Here is a 20,271-nt window from a genome sequence, read left to right as displayed (position 1 = left end):
GTGGGAAGGAGGACACCTGTCAACTGATAGTATACTTACATGTTGGGGAAGGTGGGACACCTGTCAACTGATAGTATACTTACATGTCAGGGAAGGTAGGACACCTGTCAACTGATAGTATACTTACATGTTGGGGAAGGTAGGACACCTGTCAACTGATAGTATACTTACATGTCAGGGAAGGTAGGACACCTGTCAACTGATAGTATACTTACATGTTGGGGAAGGTAGGACACCTTGAACTGATAGTATACTTAAATGTCGGGGAAGGTAGGACACCTGTGAACTGATAGTATACTTACATGTCGGGGAAGGTAGGACACCTGTGAACTGATAGTATATTTACATGTCGGGGAAGGTAGGACACCTGTCAACTGATAGAATACTTACATGTTGGGGAAGGTAGGACACCTTGAACTGATAGTATACTTACATGTCGGGGAAGGTAGGACACCTGTGAACTGATAGTATACTTACATGTTGGGGAAGGTGGGACACCTGTGAACTGATAGTATACTTACATGTTTGGGAAGGTAGGACACCTGTCAACTGATAGTAAACTTACATGTTGGGGAAGGTAGGACACCTTGAACTGATAGTATACTTACATGAAGGGGAAGGTAGGACACCTTGAACTGATAGTATACTTACATGTTGGGGAAGGTAGGACACCTGTGAACTGATAGTATACTTACATGTTGGGGAAGGTAGGACACCTGTCAACTGATAGTATACTTACATGTCGGGGAAGGTAGGACACCTGTCAACTGATAGTATACTTACATGTTGGGGAAGGTAGGACACCTTGAACTGATCTGCTCTGTACATGGCAAGGGCCTGGAATGCAGCCCCGCAGACTTTTGCATTGTCACTAGTCGTATACAACCACAAGTTCATCACAGCATCTTCACAGAATTTCTATAAAAAAAAAAATGAATAAATAAATGAATGAATCAATAAATAAATAAAAAAAAAAAAAAAAACCCAACCAAAATACTTTTAAAATTGGCTGCCCTCACTGTTACCTCTACATCTACCCTCACTGTCACCTCTACATCTAAATCTACCCTCCCTGTTACCTCTACATCTAAATCTACCCTCCCTGTTACCTCTACATCTAAATCTACCCTCCCTGTAACCTCTACATCTAAATCTACCCTCCCTGTCACCTCTACATCTAAATCTACCCTCCCTGTTACCTCTACATCTAAATCTACCCTCCCTGTCACCTCTACATCTAAATCTACTCTCCCTGTCACCTCTACATCTAAATCTACCCTCCCTGTCAACTCTACATCTACCCTCCTTGTTAACTCTACATCTAAATCTACCCTCCCTGTTACCTCTACATCTAAATCTACCCTCCCTGTTACCTCTACATCTAAATCTACCCTCCCTGTTACCTCTACATCTAAATCTACCCTCCCTGTTACCTCTACATCTAAATCTACCCTCCCTGTTACCTCTACATCTAAATCTACCCTCCCTGTTACCTCTACATCTAAATCTACCCTCCCTGTTACCTCTACATCTAAATCTACCCTCCCTGTTACCTCTACATCTACATCTTCTATGTCAATCTTGAAGTAAACAAGTCAACCTATCCAGTGTAATAAAACTACATGTTCATGGACAATGAACTTCATTTAACACAAGCAACTGACTGAGATAAATTGATGAAAAAGTACAAATTACCAAAATCAAGTGCAGAAAATTTTCATATGACTTTAGTAAGGCTTCTATCTATTTATTTCTGAATACTTGAGATGTAAACACATTTAAATTGTTCCTAGACAGACATTGGTGTCTATAGGCCTTCCCACATTGACAGAAAATCCAATAAAGGTTTTGTGATAAAGGGAGACCACTCTACATTGTAGGGAGATATCAACAATCTGTCTGTCATACCTTACCAAATTTTCCATGTTAATTAATATTTGTATTTTGAATATCACTTTTGCTTTATTTCATATACCATTTAATACTTCATTTAGTTCCATGTTTATTTTGATCAAAAACTGAATAAATATTTTTTCATTTCACATTGTGTTTTTTTTTTTTTTTTACATCTTCTGGGAATATTGCAGATTAGATTAGCAGGAAGAAGGATTTCACTGTCAGCAGAAGTGTTGGAAATGCTTTACTTTTATTCCCCTAGTGAAAAATCAATAAAATTTCACACAAATACAGTTGGACTAATCAATTTCAAATTCAATAATAAAATCAAATGGATCTGTCATAATTTTTGACAGAAATGGAAAAAAATAACCAATATCACTCAAGAAAAAGTAACAAGAGGCCAAATGAGCCTGTATCACCCGTTATTTATCTGACTTATTGTAAGTTGAAAGTGTCAGTCAAGGTCAAATACATTATTTAAGCCCAATAGTTTTACTTGCATTCAACTTTGTTAACCATACTTGTACAACATTTACTGTTGATCTTATTTAAAAATTTGGGTACAACTTTTTTACTTTTATCTGGGCCAAAGGGGACAACCTTTACTTTTGGATTAGTCCAAACTTTACTTTTAAGGGGTTTGATCTCGTCCAAACTTGTAAAAACTTTTAACTGTTGATAAAACCCCAAAACTTTAAACCTTTAGGGTTGGGAGGGGGTCAAAATTTTGTAAAAACCTTTTAACTGTTAAAATTTGGAAAACTTTTACTTTTAAATCTAGCCCCAAAATTTGTACAACTTTTACTTTTGGGACTAGTCCAAACTTTTTAAAACTTTTATGTTGATCTCGTCCAAATTTTTTTAAAAAATTTTACTTTTGATCAAGCCCAAACCCCTTTGTAAAAAATTTACTTTTTATCAGCCCAAATTGTAAACATTTACTGTTGTTTAAAGCCCAAACGTAAAAACCCCTTCCCTGTTTGATCTCGCCCAAAATTGTAAAACCTTTTATGTTGTTTATCCCCAAAACGGGTCCAAATTTACTTTTGGATCTTTTTCAAAATTTTGTTAAAATTTTTAGGGTTTGATTTAGGAAAATTTGTACAATTTTTAATTTTTGATCTAGTCCAAAACTTTTTTAAACATTTCCCTTGTTGTCTATTCCAAACTTGTCCAACCCTTTACTGTTATAAGGCCAAAAATTTGGTAAAAACCATTTTACTTTTTTGTTTAACCCCAATTTTGTAAAAAACTTTACTTTTGGGACTCACCCAAAAACTTGTCAGCTTTTTACTGTTGATCAAACCCAAAATTTGGGAAAACTTTTAAATGTTGTTTTAGTCCAAACTTGTTAAAAACATTTATTTTGTTTCAAACCCAAAATTTTGTAAACTTTTAATTTTGATCAAACCCCAAACCCTTGTAAAACCTTTACTGTTGATCAAACCCCCAAAACTTGAAAAAAACTTTTCCTTTTGTCTGGTTCAAACTTTTTTTACAACTTTACTTTGTTTCGGGCCCAAATTTGTACAACATTTACGGTTAAACCCAAAACCCAAATTTTGTAAAACCCCTTTACTGTTAAATCAAACCCCCAAACTTGAAACAAAAAATTTACTGTTGATAAACCCAAATTGTAAACCCTTTAGGGTTGATCAACCCCAAAAATTTGGTACAACCTTTCTGTGATTTTTAGTCCAAACTTGTCCCCACTTTTAACTTTTGATCTGTCCAAATTTGGAAAAACTTTTACTTTTGTCTAACCCAAACTTGTAAAATTTTTTACGGGTTAAATTAGCCCAAAACCCCTTGAAACAACATTTACTGTCGTCTACCCAAAAATTGTAAAAAATTTTCCTGTTGATTTTAGCCCAAAAACTTTTTAAAACCCTTTTAAACGGTTGATCAAAACCCAAACTTGTACAACCTTGGGGTTTTCCCCCCCCAAAATTTGAAAAAAACATTAATTTACGGTTGATAAAGCCAAAATTGTACAACATTTCCCTTTTTGATCAACCCAAACTTTTTACAACTTTTACTGTTGACAAGCCCCCAAATTTTACAACTTTATGTTGATTAACCCAAACTTGTAAAAAAACTTTTAAATTTTGCCTAGTCCAAACTTGTAAAACCCTTTAAAACCTGTGATCTGGTTAAAAACTTGTAAAACCATTTACTGGGATCATTTCCAAAATTTTGGTAAAAACCCTTTTACTTTTTATCTAAAACCCCAAATTTGGTAAATTTTTAAATTTTGATCTGGGTCCAAACCTTGTAAAACCTTTACTGTCGTCAGTCCAAACTTGTAAAACATTTTACTTTTGTTAAACCCCCAAAATTTTTTACAATATTTACTGTTGATCTAGTCCAAACTTGTACCCCATTTACTGCCCGATCTAGCCCAAACTTTCAACTTTTTAATGTTGATCTGGGCCAAACTTGAAACAACTTTTACTTTTGATCAAACCCCAAAAATTTGCCCCATATTTACTGTTGATCGGGCCCCAACGGGTCCAACTTTTAAACTGTCGACTAGCCCCAAATTTGGTAAAAATTTTACTGTTATCTAGCCCAAACTTGTACCCCCTTTTAACTGTTGATCAAAACCCAAAAACTTGTACAACTTAGGGTTGATCCCAACCCCCAAATTTTGTAAAAAAATTTCTTTTAAATGTTGTTTCAAGTAAAAAACCCGTAAAACTTTTAAATTTGATCAAACCCCAAAACCCTTTACAAACTTTTAAATTTTTGATAAAGTCCAAACTTGACAACTTTTACTGTTGATCAACCCAAATTTGTACAACATTTACTGTTGTTTCTGTCCAAACTTGTAAAACCCTTTACTGTTGATCTTTTTTCAAACTTGTAAAAATTTCCCTGTTGATTAGTCCAAACTTTAAAACCTTTACTGTTGATCTAACCCAAATTTTTACAATATTTACTGTTATATAGTCCAAATTGTAAAACATTTTATGTCGATCTAGTCCAAATTTGGTAAACATTTACGGGTTGACTAGAAAAACCTTGTAAACCTTTTTTTTGATCAAAACCCAAAACCCTTTTTACAACATTAGTGTTGACCCAAACCCAAATTTTTTACAACATTCATTTACTGTTATAAATTAAAAATTTGTCCAATTTTTTTTTTTTTACTTTTGGGATCTAACCCAAACTTTTCCCAACATTTTTTTTATGGGGGCCCCAAATTGAAACAAACATTATGGGATCAAACCCAAAAAACTTGTCCCAACATTTACTGTTGTTTTAGCCCCAAACTTTTTACAACCTTTCGGGTTTACCCGGTTTTAAACTTTTCCCAACTTTTTCCCTTTTGACTGTCCAAACTTGTAAAAAACTTTTAAACTGTTGTCTAACCCAAATTGGGACAAACATTATTTTTGGATCAACCCAAAGGGGGGGGGGTTTAGAACTTTTACTTTTGATTAGTCCAAAACTTGTAAAAACTTTCCTTTTGATCAGTCCAAATTTGTACAAAAATTTTAATGGGGTCATTTCCCAAACTTGTAAAAACATTTAAACTTTTTGACTGGGGTCCAAACTTGTAAAATTTTAATTTTGATTTAGCCCAAACTTGTACAACTTTATGTTGATCATTCGAAACTTGTCCCAACATTTAATTTTGATCTTTTTCCCCATTTTTACAACATTTACTGTTGACCGTCCAAACTTTTTACAACATTTACTTTTATCTATTCGAAACTTGTACCCCATTTAATGTTAAATCTAGCCCAAAATTGTACAAATTTACTGTTGTCTAGCCCCAAAAAGGGAAAGGTGTTTACAAAAAAATTTACTTTTAAATTTCAAATTCGAAACTTGTAAAACCTTTTAAACTGTTAAATTCTAGCCCAAAATTTTACAACATTTATGTTGATTTAGTAGAATTTGGTCAACCTTTTTGGGTGGGCTTGAATTAGAAATTAAATCAGTCTCTTTTTATCCATTTCAGAAGGGGTTTTAATTTATTTTCCCTGCATTTATGAAGAGATGTTTTTGTTGAAAAAATTTCTTTGGGTTGCCCTTTAACACTGGGGGGTGACCTTGAACATTGAGCGGTCCGGGAACTTTGGGGGGTTTTACCTTTAACAGGGGAGGGGGACCTTAAACCAATGAGATGACCTTTAACTGAAGTGACCTTTAAAATGATTTGCCCAAAAACCCATTGAGGGGGGCCCTTTTACGGGGGGGAAGTGCCCTTTTAAACACTGAAGTGACCTGAAAACCGGGGGGGAGGTGACCTTCAACATAAAGGTGACCTTGCACTGAGGTGACCTTTTAAACTTAAATTTTTGCCCTTAACACTGAAGGGACCTTTAACATTTAGGTGACCTTTCCCACAAGGGTGCCCTTTTACACAAAAGGTGCCCTTTTAACAAAAGGGCCCTTTACACTGAAGGTTTTTTAACCCCCCCCCCCCCCCCTTGAAGTGATTTTTAAAAATGAAGTGCCTTTAAAACGGGAATTTGCCCTTTTTACATAAAGTGCCCTTTACACTGAGGGGGCCCTTTACAAGAGGTGCCCCTTTTAAAAACTAAAGTGACCTTTAACACTAAAGTAAACCTTTACACAAGGGCCCTTTAACACGAGAGACCTTAAAACTGAGGTGACCTTTAACACTGAAGGGGGCCCCTTTACACGAAGTGCCTTTTCCCCACTGAAGGTTTTTAAAAACACTGAAGTGCCCTTTAAAACCTGAAGTGCCCTTTAAAACTGAAGGGGCCCCTTTAACTGAGGGGCCCTTTTAACACTTAATTGCCCTTTACCTGAAGTGACCTTAAACTGGGTGCCCTTTTAACCCCTGAGAGCTTTTAAACCCCTGGGGGGTGACCTTTAACACTGAGGGCCCTTTTACACAAGGTAAATTTTAACACTAAATTGCCTTTTAAAACCTGGGGGGGCCTTTAACACTGAAGTAAACCTTTACATTAAGTGCCCTTAACCGAAGTGACCTTTTTAAAAAACTAAAGTGCCCTTTACACTAAATTGCCCCTTTAAAACGGAAGTGGACCTTTACACTGAAGTGCCCTTTTAAAAAATTTAAGCCCCCTTTTACCTGAAGTGCCTTTTTAACACTGAGGTGACCTTTAACCCCCTAGAGTTTTTTAAACCCTGAGGTGACCTTTAACATTTAAGTGCCTTTAAACACGATATGACCTTTAACACGAAATGACCTTTAACACTGAGGTGCCTTTTAACCCACTGGGATGCCCCTTAAACACTGGGGTTTGCCCTTTTAATCTTAAGTGCCCCTTTAAAATTAAGTGCCCTTTTAAAACATTGAGGTTCCTTTCCCAAAATTTTTTGGACTGTAAAAATTTTTAAAGGGTTTTTTTCAATTTTTTCTGGGGTTTTATAAAACTTTAGAGGGCCCTTTTAAATGAGAGGGACCTTTAACATAAAAGTGCCCTTTTAAAAACACTGAAATGACCTTTAAACCCACTGAATGCCCTTTTAAAAAACTAAAGATATTTTACATTTGAACGCCCTTTAACCTGAGTTTACCTTTAACACTGGCCCGGCCCTTTTAAACACGAGGTGCCTTTTAAACCCCTGGGTTTGCCTTTTAAAAAATGGGGGTGCCCTTTAACACTAAGGGGGCCCTTTAAACCCCAAAAATGACCTTTAACACTGGATGCCTTTAAAACTGAGGGGCCCTTTTAACCCGGGAGATGCCCTTTAACTGAGACGCCCTTTAACCCATGAGAGGCCCTTTTAACACTGAACGCCTTTAACACTGAGGGGGCCCTTTTAACAGGGGGGGGGGTGCCCTTTTACACAAAAGGTTTCCCTTTAACTTTGGGTGCCCTTTAACACTAAAGTGCCCTTTAAATTTAAGTAAACCCTTTAAAAAATTTTCTTGACTGTAAAAATTTTAAAGGGGGTTTTTTCAATTTTTCGGGAGGTTTAAAAAAAGCATTTAAACCGGGGGTTAAAAAAAAAAACCCCCTGGGAATTTAAAAAGCTAAGATTAAAACATCCCCCCTTGCCCACAGTCAAACAGTCCTTTATTTTTTTTAAACTGTCCTAGTCACATTAGTTTTTTTTTGGGGAAGAGTATACAAATTTGGGGGGGGGGGGTTAGTCTGGACTTCTTTATCATTTAGAAGAAATTATCGAAACAATTTCAACACATTTCTACACTGTGGCCTCAAATGTAGTCGAAGGTAATTTATCCAGATAAACTTCTCATAATACCTCATATTCTGCTGTCTCTTCTACCAATGATGGGACGAGGGAAAACAGTTCACAGATTTTTACAACCACAGCAGGTCTGAAATGAATGATAAAGAAATCTCAGTGGCCTGTACATATACTTACTGTTCCTAAATTTACATATAGACAGGTGAGAATGTACATCACATTAAACAGTTATATGGGGAAGATTTTATTTGGCATACACTCTATGTATAAATTCAATTTTAAATGTTCTTTTGACTCATCTTTTTTTAGCCCTAATGACCTTGATAGTGTTGATGGACTGTTAAGTATTCATAACTAACTAACTCAATGAAAAAAATATCTTAAATCTACGCATTATTTGCCTTCAAAATTTTGAAGCATTTACAGTTAGATCTACTATGAAAATATATATACTTTATGTACAATTAATGTATAATTGAAAATAATTTAATTTTTTTAGTTAGATTTTCTTATGAATTGGAAACGTTTGTGTCATTTGTTGTATATGCAAATTTTCTGAAATGCTGTAATATTTAAAAAAGAAAATGGATCCGCATTTAATGATCTTTAACATGCCCTTCTTCCTCTTAATTATTTCATAACATGAGAAACCTACAGACGAGGCTTAAAGAAGATCTCAGAAAGACTTTCTGACAATTATGAATAACAAATATAAACTGTCAAATCCAAGAATGCTGCTGTTTGGTGATTTGCTTCCCCAATCCAACTGCTGACCAAGGGCAACTAACCTTTGAAATATGAGAAATATCCCTCAAGCACTTTTCAAGAAATAGTGATAACAAGCTTTGTTATGGAAGACGGTGTCGTGTGAAAAACACGTAGCAGTTGCTCTATAAACATATTTTGAATTTTACCATAATAACTTGAAATGCCACCTTCAAATTAGTTTTTTGGAGAAATTTTTTTTAAGTTTTTATTGTGTATTAAAATAAAAGATAGACAAATAAAGTGTTTCTGATTCATAACTCTTGTGATATCATGTGTTAGCGAGGTTAAAAGTATCATCAAAATCAACCTTTGCTGTAAGTGTTGGTTATAAGTTTCCTGTTCACTAGGTAAGGATGTCATTTCATTCTCACACAACTATCAAGTTCGCGAGAACAGATATCGTTGGTCCCTATGGTAGACTAACACTGAAGTACATTTGAAACGGAGTGATTGTTCGACAAATGTCAGCCTGGCTTCTACAATAAAATCCAATCTGTATGTCCCTCGTCACCAGCTATTTATCTAGACCAAAGTGTTCAATAGGTTTCCTCGAATCCTTACAAAAAGCCTTGGAAATGTTTGATGGATTTTTCCGGAATACATGATTTTCTCTTTTGTTCTGACTTTTCAACCAACATATTTCATTGATTGAATTCAAATTAAATGAAATTGTATACGCCTGTTGGGTTAATGTTTTGGTGTGAGTTTGATCAGTGGTCTACAGTTTAGGTCAGATCATGTGTGGTTGTCTTTATTTCTTTACATGGCTGTTCATGTGGGGTCTAACAAGGACAAAAGTGATTTAACTTTGGAAAATAATTTCTATTTTGTGAAATTTTGGACGTGCTTGGGACAATATAGAATTAATTTCTGGCAATGATTTCTTTTCACAAATATTTCTTATCCATATTGCACACAAGTCAAAGAATACTTTAAATATCAAACTAACAAACAATCATTTGATAGGGCCAGAAATATAAGTCTACGCTGACTGGCAATTTCGTAGGGTCTAGAAGCAAGAGCTATTTTGGCTGATTTAACGAATTAAAAGAAATGTTTACATTATACAGATATATTTCTATAGCTGATGGGTTATAACTGCAGTAAGACTCCTTGATCATCATATATACTAGGTATTCTTTCAAGCATGAAATATCAGACATCTTTTTTGTCTTTAAACTTCCAATATTTGATACTTGAGATAAAAAATGATTTCACAGCTATCTTTTCTATGGCTGCAAAATCCCTGAAAAATGCGAAATGCCAAAATATAAATTGAAGAAAAGAAAATGATTAGGAGAGATGTGTTTCGTACCGAGAATCCCGGACAAGACTGTCAGCAAGCACGGACCAGGCAGACAGGATGTTAATAACCTGAGGAAAGATAGAAAATAAGGAATGTGTCAAGAGGTGGAAAGAAATGACCAGGAAATAATGGCAGTCAGACATATTGGCTGCATCATAGACATTTTTAATAACTTGATAGATTAAAAACATTAGAAATATGATTAAACGACAAAAAGAAACATTGCCTTAAATGTGAGGTTAATTGCCAATGCTTGTTGGTAAACATTTTAAAAAAGTGTATTTCAAACCAAATATATAAGGTCTTAAATCAGTTTCTATTGAATTTTTATAAAATGTATTTTATGAACTTTAAAATAACAGATGAGATAATGAAAATAAGATATCTTGTTTTTTTATGCTGCTACTGAATAATGGCACATTTTGTAATTTAGATAAAACAAGAGGCCCAGGGGCCTTAACAGTCATCTGACTCTAAAGACCCTTGTACAATTGTAGCATACATACTCAGTAGCAAGTATAGTGGCACACTAATGGTCATGACGGCCATTGTGGATTTTGGACAGAGCAGAAAATAAACAACACTTGGTAAGGATCATCTCAGGATCATTTTAGGTAAGTAAGAGCTGAATCCCACTGGTAGAACTTGAGATGAAATTTGAAATAGGTGTTGTTCAGGAAAACCATGATTGCGCAATAATGTTACAAAATGGCTGTGTGGCTGCCATGTCAAAGTTTTTTACGAGGCCGAAAAATAACAACACTTTGTTGGCTCCCCTTCCTTAACATCCTCACCAATTTCCTGTTCAATGGCACGAGTGGAACTGGAGAAGAAGTTTAAAATGTTTTTCAAGACGGCGGTCATGGTGGCCATCTTGGATTCAGACAGACCCGAAAAATAACAACACTTGGTCAGGATTATTTTAGGGTTATTTCAGGTAAGTTAGTGCTGAATCCCAACAGTGGAACTTGAGAAGAAGTTTGAAATAGGTCACAGTTGTTCAGGAAAACCATGATTGCGCAATCAGTTTTTATGATGCAGAAAAATAACAACACTTTTTTGTTGGCTCCTCTTCCTTAACATCGTCACCAATTTCCTGTTCAATGGCACGAGTGGAACTGGAGAAGAAGTTTGAAATATGTTTTTCAAGATGGCGGCAATGGCGGCTATTTTGGATTTCGGATCAGTCTCAAAAATAACAACACTTGGTCAGGATCATCTCAGGATCATTTCAGGCAAGTTTCAGCTCAATAGCACTGGTGTAACTTGGGAAGAAATTAAAAATGTGTTTTTCAAGATGGCGGCCATCGCGGCCATCATGGATTTCAGACCACTCCGAAAAATAACCATACTTGGTCGGGATCATTTCAGGCAAGTTTCAGCTGAATAGCACTGGTGGAATTTGAGAAAAAGTTCAAAATGTTTTTTTCAAGATGGCAGCTATGGCGGCCATCTTGGATTTGGGACCGACCCGAAAAATAACAACACTTGGTCAGGATCATCTCAGGATCACTTCTGGCAAGTTTCAACTCAATCCTACTGGTGGAACTTGAGAAGAAGTTTGAAATGTGAAAAGTTTACGGATGGCGCATGGCACACGACGAGGGACAGAGAACAATGGCTATATAAAAGGGATATAGCACGTACGTATAAATGAGGTAAATTTTGGTGTGATCTTGTTTGTGACAAAACAATAGGTCACATTACATGTTGTTAAATCTGACACAAACAATAAGAATCACTTTATATATTTCTCTTATTAGAAAAGAATATTTCAATTTCTTCTTTTTACAATTTGTTTACTATATTATTCTCCTATATTATCAAGTTATAAAAATAGCATTTGAAACGTTATCTATGAAAATGAACCTGCCAATCTTTTGCAGTATACAATGACAGATATAATAGGGTTGGCCTTATAAAGTGGCTACCTCTGCTTCACACAGGAAGTACAATCCTTCTAGAGCTAGAGAGGACACTGCGGCCTCCTCCTCTCTCGTACACTGGCTGAGGATGTCCGATAACGGAACGAGCATATCTGAGCCATGTTGTTCTGGTCTGTAAAATACAACTTATCATTAACAACTTACCACGTGATTCAACACCATCTGTATATATCTTAATTTACATATTAACCATTTTTTAATAATTTAACCTTGATTTGATAGACATTAACCTTTTTTCTGATAATTCAATCTTGATTTGCACATTCATTAACATTTATTTGATAATTTAACCTTGATTTGCACATTCATTAACATTTAAAGGTAATTATTACCTACCTAACATTATATAACAGCAACCTTTATCAACATATTTAACATAATCACCAAAACTGCATGCTGATCTATAAAATTTGAATATTCATCAACCAATTTACATATTTACCTACCTTAATTTGCATACATCTCTGATGGCCTTGGCCTTGGAAAGTAACACTTCCAGAGAATCAGAGGATCCTTTATTTGTTTCCATTAGCAACTGTGGAAAACACCGGTCCTGGATCTTCCATAAATCTGTTAACATCTGCAGGTAAAGGCCCCTCATAGCCGGAAAAGTACCAAAGGACTGAATGGTTCTCAGGATAGGTCCAACACACACCTGGTAATATATACATCATAGTATACAAGGATAGGTCCAACACACACCTGGTAATATATACATCAACATAGTATACAAGGATAGGTCCAATACACACCTGGTAATATATACATCATAGTATACAAGGATAGGTCCAACACACACCTGGTACATGTAATATATACATCATAGTATACAAGGATAGGTCCAACACACACCTGGTAATATATACATCATAGTATACAAGGATAGGTCCAACACACACCTGGTAATATATACATCATAGTATACAAGGATAGGTCCAACACACACCTGGTAATATATACATCAACATAGTATACAAGGATAGGTCCAATACACACCTGGTAATATATACATCATAGTATACAAGGATAGGTCCAACACACACCTGGTAATATATACATCATAGTATACAAGGATAGGTCCAACACACACCTGGTAATATATACATCATAGTATACAAGGATAGGTCCAACACACACCTGGTAATATATACATCATAGTATACAAGGATAGGTCCAACACACACCTGGTAATATATACATCATAGTATACAAGGATAGGTCCAACACACACCTGGTAATATACATCATAGTATACAAGGATAGGTCCAATACACACCTGGTAATATATACATCATCATAGTATACAAGGATAGGTCCAATACACACCTGTGTGGTCAGGCAGGTGATCAGAGTACACGGGGAAACCTGTGTGGTCGGGCAGGTGATCAGAGTACCCAGGGAAAACCTGTGTGGTCGGACAGGTGATCAGAGTACCTGGGAAAACCTGTGTGGTCGGGCAGGTGATCAGAGTACCTGGGAAAACCTGTGTGGTCAGGCAGGTGATCAGAGTACACGGGGAACCTGTGTGGTCGGGCAGGTGATCAGAGTACCCAGGGAAAACCTGTGTGGTCGGACAGGTGATCAGAGTACCTGGGAAAACCTGTGTGGTCGGGCAGGTGATCAGAGTACCCAGGGAAAACCTGTGTGGTCGGACAGGTGATCAGAGTACCCGGGAAAACCTGTGTGGTCGGATAGGTGATCAGAGTACACGGGAAAACCTGTGTGGTCGGACAGGTGATCAGACCCCGGGGAAAACCTGTGTGGTCTGACAGGTGATCAGAGTACCCGGGGAATACCTGTGTGGTCGGGCAGGTGATCAGACCCCGGGGAATACCTGTGTGGTCCGACAGGTGATCAGAGTACCCAGGGAAAACCTGTGTGGTCCGACAGGTGATCAGAGTACACGGGGAAAACCTGTGTGGTCGGACAGGTAATCAGAGTACCCAGGGAAAACCTGTGTGGTCGGACAGGTGATCAGAGTACCCGGGGAAAACCTGTGTGGTCGGACAGGTGATCAGAGTACCTGGGAAAACATGTGTGGTCCGACAGGTGATAAGAGCCCGGGGAAAACCTGTGTGGTCCGACAGGTGATCAGAGTACCCGGGAAAACCTGTGTGGTCCGACAGGTGATCAGAGTACTCGGGGAAAACCTGTGTGGTCCGACAGGTGATCAGAGTACCCGGGGAAAACCTGTGTGGTCCGACAGGTGATCAGAGTACTCGGGGGGGAGGGGGAGGGGGGGGGGGGGGGAGGGGGGGGAGGGGGGAGTAAGGAAGGGAGGAAAGAGAGGGGGGGGTGTGGGAGGGGAAGCGGGGAGAGGTAGGGGGGAGGGGAAGGGGGGGGGGGAGTAGGTGGGGGGGAGGGGGGGGGATGGAGAGGGAGTAGCGGGGGGGATACTGGTGGAAATGGGGGGGGGGAACGGTGGAGGGGGGACGGGAATGATACAGGGGGGACCCCTGGGGGGTGGGGGGGAAAAGGGGGAGAGGGGGTGGGGGGCGGGAGGGGAGGTTGGAGGGGGTGGGAGGAAGGGGGGGGGGTGGGGAAAAGGGTGGGGGGGGGGAGGGGGTGGGGGGGGGGGGAAGAGAAGTGCAAGGGGGGGGGGGGGGGGGGGGGGGGGGGGGGGAGGGGGGAGCATGCGAGGAAGGCTGGGTGGAGGATTGCGGGGGGGGGTGTGAAGGTGAAGGGGCTGGGAGGCTGGGGATAGAAGAGTTCCTGTGTGGTCCGACAGGTGATCAGAGTACCCGGGGAAAACCTGTGTGGTCGGGCAGGTGATCAGAGTGTTACCACTGCACTACCCAGCCACACAAAAATAAAAGCACTGAGATGTACCTTGTGTGTAGCAAGCTTTGGTATGGTCATCATGATTTCAAATCGGACAGACGGAGTGCTCTCCCTTCTTAACTGGTACAGCATCAGAGGAAGAAACCAAGGAGCCTGTGGAAAGTTAAAGGGCAGATTGAGGATTTTTGATTTACAAAGCTTTAATCTTAGTTTTTTTCATTCTTTGAAGAATGTCAAAAGAATAATTGATTTCCAATATTTTTTGAACATATGAATTATAGTTTAGCCTAAACGACCTCTCAATTTGATTACAATCTTGTACACTTCACTCCTCAGTGTACAGGCTTCGGTCATTTGTCTGATGAAAGTGACAGAGTGTTGATTAATAATAAAACATCACGATGCATAAAAATCTTATTTAAAATGTCTATTGACATACTACATACTTGTTAGCCTAAGAAAATGCTTAATAACACTCTCTGTTTATCTTGACTTGTCTGCTTGTTACCAGGTTCTATAGTATTTGTTAGTACTAGTACCTCAAACCACATTTGTCATCAAATTTTAAGGGAGATAACTCTAACAAATGGTTAACAAGACAGCTGTAATACTGGGCCTACCTGAGTGCTGTCTTGATTGGCTATCAGGGTCAACGTCTTAAGGGCCAGACTGGCCTCCTCTTCACTCCTGCTCATGGTAAACAATGCAGAAACTAGGTTCGTCAATGAAAATGGGATGCGATTGGTCAGTTTTAGTGATGACATCAGACTGTCCATCCACGACACAGCTTGATCGGACTGAATTGAGAAGACTGTTGTCCAGTTGACAAAGTTTTGATCCTCATAACTAGCTGTGGTCATCCCAACCCTCGTGTCTCGCTGTAGTGTCTGTGGATGTAGAGACATAGAATACACAATTGATTCCCTTGTGGCCAATACTTCAATAGACATTCAGATTTAAGACAGTTCAATGTCTGAAAGTGATTTTCACTTTACCTACACACATCTGAGAGGAATGGTTAGATAAGTAATATAAATATACATTCAGGACCAACATAGATCTCAAGTCTCCTAAGGATCAACATTACATATTACCAACCATGGGCCAGTATAGGGTACATCAAAACAATACCCATTGTCTAAGGCATGTATGGGCCCAGGTTCAATAGAACAATACCCATTGTCTGAGGCATTTAAGGGCCCAGGGCTCATTAGAACAATACCCATTGTAAATATATATCAAATTTTGGTTTCAGTGAATGTATTTCAGACATCCCTATGGAGTTTGTTTGAACAGCATTTCTTTTCTGGTAGTAATCAATCTATATAACAAATTTTGCCAGGAGTATTCTGAGGTCTTCATTTACATTATAGCTATATATTCCTCACTGTCATGTGAACTTAATTAATAATTCATTTTCTGTCTTGCAGACTTAACTTTCTTGATACCTAAACATCTTACCATTTCATTAGAAACGGCTCTTCCCTTCTCAATGTTTAGAATGATGTCCCCTGCCAAGCTGTGAAGGATACCCAGCTGTCGACCAATCAACTCAGACCTGGGTGTGGCCAGAATCTGGAGCATGGGCAGTATCAACATCCTGGCTCCCACTGGACTGATATCACTGCTATCTGTCTCCAGGACCTGCTTACCTTCAAAGGGAAATTAAATATTCTTTGGAACATTTAATTGGGAGGAAAATGTATCAGACACTAATGAAGCTGTAAAGTGTATGGATGTAGTGTTATTTTATGGTAGTCAATGGTTGCTTTTCATTATCTGCTATTTTAAAGTTTGGTTTGGTTTGTTTCTGTTTAACGTCCTATTAACAGCCAGGGTCATTTAAGGACGTGCCAGGTTTTGGAGGTGGAGGAAAGCCGGAGTACCCGGAGAAAAAACAACGGCCTACGGTCAGTACCTGGCAACTGCCCCACGTAGGTTTCGAACTCGCAACCCAGAGGTCAACAGGAGGGCTAGTGTTAAAGTGTCGGGACACCTTAACCACTCGGCCACCGCGGCCCCCCAGAGGTGGAAGGCTAGTGATAAAGTGTCGGGACACCTTAACCACTCGGCCACCGCGGCCCCACCCAGAGGTGGAAGGCTAGTGATAAAGTGTCGGGACACCTTAACCACTCGGCCACCACGGCCCACCCAGAGGTGGAGGGCTAGTGATAAAGTGTCGGGACACCTTAACCACCCAGAGGTAGAGGGCTAGTGATAAAGTGTCGGGACACCTTAACCACCCACAGGTGGAGGGCTAGTGATAAAGTGTCGGGACACCTTAACCACTTGGCCACCGCGGCCCCACCCAGAGGTGGAGGGCTAGTGATAAAGTGTCGGGACACCTTAACCATTCGGCCACCGCGGCCCCACCCAGAGGTGGAAGGCTAGTGATAAAGTGTCGGGACACCTTAACCACCCAGAGGTGGAGGGCTAGTGATAAAGTGTCGGGACACCTTAACCACTCGGCCACCGCGTCCCAGAGGTGAAGGGCTAGTGATAAAGTGTCGGGACACCTTAACCACTCGGCCACCGCGACCCCTGCTATTTTAAAGAATAGAATCGACAACAACAGATGTAACCTCAAAATAAAACAGTTATCGCTGACCTTTATCCAAGACATGTTGACCCGAAAAGAAATACCAAGCAAGCAATTCTAAACGAGAAGCAGTGTATGAAGGTTGAGCTTGATTGGTCCACTTTTTGAGTTATTGTCAAGAAAACCAATTTTCTACTTATAGTCACCTTGACCTTTGAACTTTTGACCCAAAGAGTAAATCTTAAAAAGAAGTCCTAATAAGGGAGAAAACCAAATTTCTATGTATAAGTAAGCTATCCTGAAATTTGATTTTTTTGACCCATAAAGAAATCCAAAGCATGCTCTTAAAGCACTCTTGATGAGGAAGCAGTCCGTGAAGAATGAGTGTAACAGGTCCACTTGAACTTGGGTTTTTGTCTGGTAACCATTTTCTATTTTAGTGACAGTGTCCATGACCTTTGAATTTTTTACCCAAAAAGAAATCCAAAGCATGTTAAAGTACTGTTGATGAGGAAGCAGTGTATGAGGATTGTAAAAAGGTCCACTTAAACTGGAGTTATTATCTGGTTACCAATTTTCTATTATAGTGTCAGTGACAATGATCTGAAAAAAAATCCCAACTTAGCACTCTGATGAGGAAGCAGTTTGTGTAATTGGAGTCTGATCAGTTCGCGTGAACTTGAGTTATTGTCCGGAAATGGTGGTGCAGATGGAAGTACTTACAATTTCCCTTCTAATCTCAGGGGGATGATTAACACAGGAAAGTATGGCCTAGCTCATAATTTCTGAGAAAAATACATCTTTTTTGTTTCTTTTTTATGTTATTTTGTAATATTGTTAAGATTTAAACAATAAAAAATTCAAACAGACAATACCAAAGACTACCAAACACCACTTACAATTATAATCATGTTTAAATACAGTTAAATAGTTCACACAAATTAAGTTTCATTTATAAATGAGAAAATGTCTTAAAAACAAATCTTTTATTTCTAATTTGAAAATCTTTCAATAACAAGAGGCCTAATGGGTCTGCGTTGTACACATGGTATCACGTAGTAAAGATTTGATGATGTTCTGCTTTTCAGTTGATCAAAAGAATTTGATTCTCGATCTTTCAGTTAACCAGAGAAAATCCTTTGAATGTTTTAACAAATTTGACTCCTGTAAACCTGAATAGGGGTCAAAGTAATTTCCTTTTGCAAACTTTATGTGGCTTCATCTAAGGAACCTAACAGGCAAATATCATGATTCTATGCCTTTTGGTTTTAATAAGTTTTTTAAAAGAAAAATTTGACACGAGATTGACAATGAATGCACCAATCACACATAAGCTTACTTGGCCCTTTAGGCGAGGTGTGGTAAAAACTTACAGAGAATGAGCAGGGACAGCACCTGATCAATGGAGCAGGAAAGAAGTGTGGTCGCCATAGTGATCAAATTTTGGTCAGTAGCCATAACCTAAAAAAGAGAAAATCAGTAGACAGGACTTGTGGTCATGCCTCACCATTGAGTACAAGTTATGAATGATAAGGAGTCAATTTCAATACCCATAATTTATCATCAAATAAATATACCCTCCACTAGTGTAAAAGTTTATACCGTATTTGACCTAATAAGGGCGCCTGCCCTAATAAGGGCGCCCCTACCTTTTTTCAAGGAAATAAATCTTTGATTGAGTGTCAAAATGGTGTTCAAAAGTAATAATTCATGTGAAATATTTTGCTACTTTATGTGTTCAATTTTCTTCAGCAAATTAAGTAACTGGAACACATGTTTTCGCCACATTTTGTCTATTCCTACAGATGACATGTCAGTGCAAAGAGCACCCAAAACTAAACACACATGTAAATAATAACTTACCATCTTTATTTGAAGATAAAGTAAAGACTTCATTCTTGTTGATAAATAACTTTTGTTCAGAACAGAAAGCTAGTAAAAGACATTGTAAATTAATTATTAGGTCAAAGAAAACGATGTCTAATATGATCTGGGAAATCACCTGTTTCTATAAATAGAACACAAAAGAGTTCCATTTGAACATAAATGGTGGAACACACGTTCTCTGGTCTAAAGATCAGCTGGCATGGTTTACAAGTTTACAGAAGTATTCAAGTGATGTTTAAGCTTAATATATGATAATGAATAGATATCTTCATCTGGAATATTTTTATGACTGAATATTTAACCGTTTCCACAACCTTGGGTATTCTGCTATAAGGTATAGTCTGTTTCATAAAACTTCAGAATAACTAATCTTAATAAGGGCGCCCCCACTGTCAATTACCCGCGCCCTGCGCCCTTATTAGGTCAAATACGGTAGTACTGTATTTATCCTCCAACAAGCCCCCTCCCATAGTGTAAAAGTTAATAGTACTGTATTTATCCTCCAACAAGCCCCCTCCCATAGTGTAAAAGTTAATAGTACTGTATTTATCCTCCAACAAGCCCCCTCCCATAGTGTAAAAGTTTAGTACTGTATTTATCCTCAAACAAGCCCCCTCCCATAGTGTAAAAGTTTAGTACTGTATTTATCCTCAAGTAAGCCCCCTCCCATAGTGTAAAAGTTTTGTACTGTATTTATCCTCAAACAAGCCCCCTCCCATAGTGTAAAAGTTTAGTACTGTATTTATCCTCAAACAAGCCCCCTCCCATAGTGTAAAAGTTTTGTATTAATTTTTGGGGAGGGCTTATTTGTGAACCATATATATTCTTATTTATATTTTAAAATTTAAACAAGAGGCCCAGAGGGTCTGCATCAGTCACCTGGTTTTATTGCTCAATATTTTGATGTTGAACAATGTTATATCTGGTTATGGGGTGGGAATCTCAACTATTTTTCAAATGTTGAACAATGTTAAAGATGGGTT

General features: G+C 38.3%; 1 protein-coding gene across 1 annotated transcript; it reads right to left on the bottom strand.

Moving 5' to 3' along the window:
* Nucleotides 1-783: 783 nt before the first annotated feature.
* Nucleotides 784-18,858, bottom strand: LOC117320449 (focadhesin-like; the record flags this gene model as incomplete). Its single annotated transcript, XM_033875044.1, has 9 exons — nucleotides 18,775-18,858; nucleotides 16,324-16,514; nucleotides 15,483-15,749; nucleotides 14,911-15,015; nucleotides 12,528-12,736; nucleotides 12,067-12,193; nucleotides 10,145-10,203; nucleotides 8,116-8,191; nucleotides 784-918 (listed from the first exon to the last, which is right to left on the bottom strand). Coding segments are annotated over exons 1-9 (1,227 nt in total), but the record flags the coding sequence as incomplete, so codon positions are not given.
* Between the last annotated feature and the right edge of the window lie 1,413 nt (nucleotides 18,859-20,271).

Source organism: Pecten maximus, unplaced genomic scaffold, assembly GCF_902652985.1.
Source record: "Pecten maximus unplaced genomic scaffold, xPecMax1.1, whole genome shotgun sequence".
Classification (NCBI taxonomy): Eukaryota; Metazoa; Mollusca; class Bivalvia; order Pectinida; family Pectinidae; genus Pecten; species Pecten maximus.
This window is presented reverse-complemented; position numbering and strand designations above follow the sequence as displayed.